Source organism: Meles meles, chromosome 6 (assembly GCF_922984935.1).
Source record: "Meles meles chromosome 6, mMelMel3.1 paternal haplotype, whole genome shotgun sequence".
Lineage (NCBI taxonomy): Eukaryota > Metazoa > Chordata > Mammalia > Carnivora > Mustelidae > Meles > Meles meles.
In genome coordinates this window covers 1,902,781-1,909,902 of record NC_060071.1, presented here as the reverse complement: position 1 = coordinate 1,909,902, position 7,122 = coordinate 1,902,781, and the positions used below count along the sequence as shown (strand labels likewise).

Here is a 7,122-nt window from a genome sequence, read left to right as displayed (position 1 = left end):
CTATATGTCTGTTCACTCTGTAATTTTTTCAGATTCAGGAAAAAACATCTCTGGATAACCTTTTCCCTCCAAACTGGCAAAAATTGAAAAACTCGGTAGGAGTTTTCAAGCTGGCAGGACCTTAGGAGAGGCTGATGTAGGCACAGATGTCTAGAGAGAGTAATTCCAGTAGGAGTTCAAATGGCGGTCCCTCAGGGAGGGCGGTTGTGCCCCACAGAATTTAGGTTGCGGTGTCGCCAGACATGTGCGGATCGACACGAATTGCACCGCTGCCTGATAAACAGAAGAGGAGAAATGGCCTAACCGTCTAGCCGACACACGGACGGGTACCGTGTGCTGTAACACACCCAGGCAAGAGACGAGACACGGTGCGAACCATAACCAGGCAACTCTCGTCGTGTCGAGGGGCCGTCATCTCCAAGGTCAATTATGTGAAAAGTAAGACGGGGCCAGTTTCTGTGACAGACTCACGGCCGTGCAAATAGCAGATAAAGATGTCTGTACGCACGGAACAGACCTTCAGATTGGAAGCCGCTCGGACCGGGACTGCCTCCCCCCAGAGGAGCAGGGCTGGAGGAAGTTTTCCCTGCTTCTCCTCGTGCTTTGTGAATTTTGAACTGTGTACAAGTATTATTTGTACAAAAATGTTGAATTTAGGCCTTGGGGCGCCTGGTTGGCTCAGTCGGTTAAGCCTCTGCCTTCAGCTAGGGTCACGATCTTGGGGTTCTGGGATCAAGTCCCGCATCGGGCTCCCTGCTCAGCGGGGAGCCTGCTTCTCCCTCTCCTGCCCTCCCCCCTGCTCCTGTTCTGTCTCTCAAAGAGATAAAATCTTTGAAAAAAACTTAGTCCTCAAAAAGCTAAAAATAGAATAACACGGACCCAGCCACTGGGCGTTAGGATTGAAGCAGGTCTCACAGGCATATTTACACACTCAGTCACGGTGTCACCGTCCACAATAGCCAGTGGGTGAAGACCGCCCACGTGTCCAGCCGTGGACAGACGGACAGACCGAACGTGGCGCACACATGCCCGGGAACACTACTCAGCCCGAACAGGAAGGAGCTCCTGACGCCACCTACAACCTGGACGGCCCCGGGGGACACTGTACCCGGCGAAGCAATCTGGTCACCGAGGGACAGAGCCTGTGGGTTCCACGCGTATGAGGTCCCCAGAGGAGTCCAGTTCATAGACGCGGGAAGGCGGCGGTGGGCCAGGGCCTGGCTGTTACATGGGGACCGAGTTTCAGTTTTGCAGGACCAAGAGCTCGGGGCTGGATGCTGGGGGCGGCTGCCCGGCGTGTGGGTGTCCTTAGGGCGGCTGACGCGGGCAGCAGCGGGGACAGCGGCAAAGCTTATGTCATGCATATTTACAGAAATAAAGTAAGACGCTATGGCTTGTAAAGGAAAGAATAAAGAGTCCGGGCCCTACCGCCATGCCCGGGGAGGAGCCCCCGTTCTTCCTGTGCCGGATCGAGGCTGGGGCTGCGTGTCTTGGGAAGTAACCGCCTCGGTCTGTCCTCTTGTTCCAGCGGCCGCCACACAGGTGCCTGTGGCCGACTGGGAGGCTCTTAGCGACGGTGACATCCGGCCCCTCCCTTGCCCTCCTGGAGCAGCCCGACCCAGAGCGGGAGCCCCCCCGGTGGCCCTTATGACGTGCTGACCCCTCCCACCGGCAGGTGAGTGCCCCCTGGGGAGGGGTGGGAGAGGTCTGAGTGAGGGGACAGCGTGGTCACCAATGGTCACGAATATGCCGGGACCGGCCCACCCAAGGCTTGCCTCGGTGTCCTCCTGAGGGCCCAGGCGGGGGAGGGGGGCACGGAGCCTCCCACCCGCACAGGGAGAGGACTGCGGAGCCGGCGCTGCCTCGCTCCCGTCTGGGCCTCAGTCGTCCCATTGATAAGACGGGCCCACGGCTACCTGGGGACCGGCCCGGGGCTGCCGTGAGGAGGAAAGGACAAACCGGATGCGAAGGGACAAATCCAGCTCCAGTGCGGGGAGGATCCGGGGGCTGGTGAGGACGGTCACTGCGGGGGGAGAGCGGCGGCCCTCGTCCTGCTGCAGGCGGCTCCCACTCCGCGCACAGCCCTCCCCACCTGCTGCTGCCTCCCCCCCGCGGACTGGCACCGGCAGGCTGTCACCGCCCTCCGCGGGGAGGCGCAGGCTGGGCCCACGGAGTCACCACGTGGTCTAACGTCCGGGACTGCGGGGCAAGGCCTTGCCAGGCGGAGAGGGGGTCCCCGCGCTGCCCAATCCCGTCTTCCCCTCACACCTGCGCTTTCCAAACCCTGTGGCGGGGGCTTAGCAGACGCCCCGGGGGAGGAGCCGAGGTCCCCGCGGTGGGGAGGGGATGCAGACCGTCATTCCCTAACCGCAGTGTCCCCACAGCCCGTCCCTACCCGCCGCTCCCAGTCCGGCTTCCGCGGTCCCGGATCTGTTCCTGACGGGATCTTGTTGGCCTCTGCTGTCACCGGGGGTGGAGCTGAATGCTTACTGATACAGTCCTTCCCCGGGCTCTGGGGCAGGCGGAGGCCAAGTGCGGGAGCTTATCCGCAGGAGGCCTCCCCTGCCCCAGCCCGCCCCCCGCTGGCACCCCTCCCCCCTCCCCTCCCTTCTGTCGCCCCAAGGCACTGGCTGGGGGTCCTACGCGGCCCAGGGCAGGGTCCCTCGGGAGGGGCTGGGCCCCACGCTGTCCCCCAGGGGCCTGTGTCCCACCCGGGGTGGGTGTGGCCCTGCCTCCCCACGGCCTGGCTCTCTGCAGGGGTGGAAAATGGTACCAGTCAACGCCCAGCGGGAGGAGCCCGCCGCCACCGCAGCCCCGACATGGAGGAGCCCACACCCGAGCCCGTCTACGTGGACGTGGACAAGGGGCTGACCCTGGCCTGCTTCGTCTTCCTCTGCCTCTTCCTCGTGGTGATGATCATCCGCTGCGCCAAGGTCATCGTGGACCCTTACAGCGCCATCCCCACCTCCACCTGGGAGGAGCAGCACCTGGACGACTGAGGTGCGGGCGGGGGGCGGCTCTGTGTCCCCGGGCCACCGGCCGGCCAGCCCGCGGAGCCGGGGATGGATGTGGCTGTGGACGGAGGAGGTTCGCCGGGGCCCCCTGCTCCCCCCACTCCGGGCATCACAGTTGGGGGCCGTGGGGGCTCCGCAGTGGGCTGGCCTACAGACAAGAGCCCCGGACCCGGAGTCAGGAGTCCAGTCCGAGCTGGGGAGTCCCTGTGGGATAATGGGGGGGTCCCCTTCCCCGGCTCCTGTGCACCTTCGGGGACTGGGTCCAGGGCAGACCCCCTCCGTCACACAACAGTGCTCTCGCGCTGAGGACGCCGTCTGCCCTGAAAATGCAGAGCAGCATAAGCCCGGCCCGCCGCTCCCGGCACAGATGTCCCCGAGCCCGAGCCCGGCCCGCCGGGCAGCAGGGGCTGTGGACGGCCGACGGAAGGGGCCTCACCCAACCCTCGCACAAGGCACAGGCCTGCTTCCCAGCTGCGTTTTTTAAACTGAGACATAGAGGGGTCTGTCTTCCCCGTCATAAATGAAACGTGCGTTTCGGGAACTTGGGAACATACGGAAAAGGAAGGACACAACCCCACCGACCGTTTTGATACATCGCTTTTCTTACGCGTCTCTTTTTAAAGGTCACCTTTGTACCGTACGCGCCATGGGGCACCACTTGGTCGTAGGGCACGGACGCTCTCCGGTCCGGTCGCGTCCCGTCATCGCAGCGGGCGGGGAGGTTCCATCGGTGCCCCCCTTGGCCACATGCTTCGGTCGGGTTGGTGACGTCCCCACACACAACCCTCTTCCATGCAGCAGTCTCGGACGCGCACGCTGCCGGGGGAGCCCTGGACCAGGGGCCCTGGGTCTCTTCCTCAGTCACCCAAATTCGGTGTGACCGTAAGCGAGTCCCACCCCCTGTGCCGGCCTCTGTCCCCTCATGTCACCACGGGGGTGGGTGGGTGGAGGGGAGCCTTGCCCTCTTTGTTTTGTGCCAGGCTCCTGCGGCTGAAAGACGGGAGGGGGCTGGTGGGGGGCAAGGGACAGGTTGCTGATAGTGACTGTTCTCGGGACCTCCCTCCTCCCCCATCACCTCTGTCTGTGACCTTGAGCAAGAACACAGCCCCCCCCCCCCGCGCTGGTCCCTCGTCCCAGCTCCCCTGCATGCCACTGTACCACCCCAAATAACTCACTCAGCCTCTCTGAACCCCAGCTCCCTCCTCCATAGCGCGAGAGAACCACGTCTACCTCACAAGGTTGTTAGGTTGTTGTGAGGACGGAAGGAAGGAACACGAGGACATCAGTGCCCTTCCTTGACTCCACCCCCTGGGAGAAGCCCGGGGTCTGAGCCCTGCCCTCTCCCAGCAGAGCGCGGAACCCCGGACTTTCCTTACCCTCCCAGGACCCCTTCCCGGGCCAGCTCTCCCACCAGGACCCCTGGTCAGAGGGATACTCACAGCAACCTCTCCCAGCCTCTGACCTCAAGGGATAGGGTGCCTGTCCCTTCCCACCACTGTCGTCTGTTGAACCACACACCATTCGAAGTTACGCCAGAACCCCTCCCCCAGAGGCACGACCTGCCTCCCCATCAGGAGAGACCGCACCTGTGAAGAAGGGCCGCGCTCCCTTCCCGACCCCGCACCCCAGCCCTGGGTCCCACCCCAACCCGGGCACCGGGGCAGCGGGTTTCCAAAGCACTGTCACCACTCGGTGACCCTACAAGTGAGCAAGGCCACAGCTGTTTAGGCACATTCCAGGGCCTGTGGGTCCAGCTATCCCCCCCCCCACACGCAAGCACACACCCACTTTGTGGGTGGCACAAAGGGGCGGCTGGCAAGGGCAGCGAACCGTGATGCACTGGACTCTGGAGGAAGGAAGGATCTAGAGCAAGGACCCTGGGCATCGCCTCAGGCCCGGCAGCAGCCTTGGCTCTGCAGCCTACCTCAGAGACCCCCAGCTCTGCTGTGAAACCCTGGCGGTGTGGGTTACCATGGGAATCAGCAGCAGCGCGAGGTCCGTCAGTGACAGATCCCAGGAACGGGAGGGGCGGCCTCATCTGGAGATACTCTGGGGTTCTCAGGAGCGGGGACGTGCCCTAGGGTCACACCGGCAGTGCTGTAAATCCAGGATCCTGGGCCCCATCCCGACCTCCAGGGTTCCGGTCTCTGGGGACGGCGCCTGGGGAAGCCGCCGGGGAGAGCCACCAAGCGGCGGTGAGTGCCCCGGAGTTTGAGAACCACGGCTCTGGGGGTCCCAGGCTTCCACTGCATTCTTTCCCACACTTAGATTTGCTGATAGTTCTTTGGACCTTTTTTTTTTTCCCTCTTTGGTGGCAAAGGGAACTAACACTTAAGAAAAGATGAAAAATAAAAAAATCACGCCCCACCGAGCCTCTAGCGGAACAGAGGTTTCCACTGTGTACACACACGCTCCCTTCTAATCCTTGTCCAGATGCAAGACACATTTTCTATAAACGTCACCGGTTACATCACTGCGAGCCACAGTCCCTCCTGGCATCGCGTCGTGAGCATGTTTCTGCCGCACCGGGCTGTTGGGCATCTGAGCGGCTACGGGACGCGCCGTCTGGCACGTGAAGTTCTCCACACTCCCATGATCAGGTACTCGGTGGCTTTCGTCCTCCCCATTACACGTGCATCCACTAAAGAAGGATGAGACAGATGGGACGGACGCTGGGAGGAGACACTGAAACCCCAGCCCGTCGGCCGAAGACACACGGAGCATCCGATCGTGTGAAGGGTGCGGGCAGCCTCTGCGGCAGCCTCCAGGGCTCGGGACGGAGGCTGGGCTTCTGCTCCGGCTCCTGGCTGGCCGGGTGTGGTGCGGGGCTGTGGACGGAGGGAGAAATGATCCAGCGAAAGAAATGAACAGAGTTTTTGAGGACTGAAGCTGGCAGAGAAGAGGCGGAAGGATTCAGCGAGACTGTCTGCAAGGTTGGCCATAGTCCAAGACTTCAGGGAAAAGACGACCAGAAAGTCCCCGCGGCAGAGAAGGATGGAGGACATTCCAGACGGTGGTGTCCGGTGGCCACTCCGGGCTGCCGTCCGCACTGTGCTCGGCTCAGCCCCCCCGGGTGCCTCCAGACCCTCAGGAAAGTCAGCTCCCCATCCCTTCCGTGGTGGTGGCATCTGGGGACAATGGCATCTGGACGCTGGGCCGTAGGAGGGAATGTAGCCTGGAAAGGGACAGGTGGGCAGCCCACGTAGGCCGGCAGTCAAGGATGGCCCCCGACAACACCCCCCAGACAGGCCGATGGGAGAAACAGGACACACGCCTCACCAGCCTGGAGTATCAATTCCCACTGTCTCTTGTTTTTTCCAACTAGTTGCTCAAATGTCGACCAAGGTTTTGTCGAACCGGAAAGGCCCAGGTCTCCCTCACCCATGACACCGTCCCCCAACTCCAGCGGCCAGCTCCCGAGGATGCTTCCAAACGCCAGCCGGAGAGAACTCTACGGCCGCTGTGTCCCCGGCTGGGGCTCCGCATCCCACGGTCTCCTGCTGAAGAGTGGCCCAGCCACCCAGGAAGGCGGACGAGGTGCATGGACTCTGCACGGGCTTCCCCGGCCCTGTCTGCTGAGAGGCACCCTCCCCGGGGCCCCACCAGCATTTCCAGCCATTCTGTCCAAACACAGGTTGTCCGCATCCAATGGGGCCGACAGCCCCCGCTACCCCAGGCCCTGCCCCCGGATCCTCATGTCCTCGATGGCCCCCAACTAAGGCCCTCCTTCCCTCCTGCGGGGCTTCTCTTCTGGACCCGAGTCGGTCAGCCTCCTAGCAGAACAGGGACAGCTTTCCCAAAGCATTCCGTGCTTTGAGGGCGTCCCCAAAAGGTACCGAGGGGCCAGGCAGGCCCAAGGGAAACAACAGGAGATGGAAAAGTGGCCCACGGTGGGAGGCGGCGGTCTCTCAGGACCCAGCAGGACCGCGGCAGTGGGAGAGGGCTCACCCCGGGGGGCCGCGGCCTCAGGGCAAGGACGGAACTCCTGCCCAGACCTCAGCCCAGCAGGGACCACATGGGCTGGGGGTGCACCTTGTGCTCTCAGGTTTGGCCCCCGGTCTCTCCTCTGGGTCCCCCATCGGCCAAAACAACAGATCCCCGTGGTCGG

At 62.9% G+C, this 7,122-nt stretch overlaps 1 protein-coding gene across 1 annotated transcript; it reads left to right on the top strand.

Moving 5' to 3' along the window:
- Positions 1 to 856: 856 nt before the first annotated feature.
- CTXND1 (cortexin domain containing 1) lies at positions 857 to 4,010 on the top strand. Its single transcript, XM_046008824.1, has 2 exons — positions 857 to 1,675; positions 2,758 to 4,010. The coding sequence occupies exon 2, from the start codon at positions 2,820 to 2,822 to the stop codon at positions 2,997 to 2,999; it is 180 nt and encodes a 59-aa protein (XP_045864780.1). The 5' UTR covers positions 857 to 1,675; positions 2,758 to 2,819; the 3' UTR covers positions 3,000 to 4,010.
- Positions 4,011 to 7,122: the final 3,112 nt, after the last annotated feature.

Bases quoted from the DNA above. Each gene is read 5' to 3' on its own strand.
- CTXND1 (XM_046008824.1), top strand. From the start codon at position 2,820: ATGGAGGAGCCCACACCCGAGCCCGTCTACGTGGACGTGGACAAGGGG.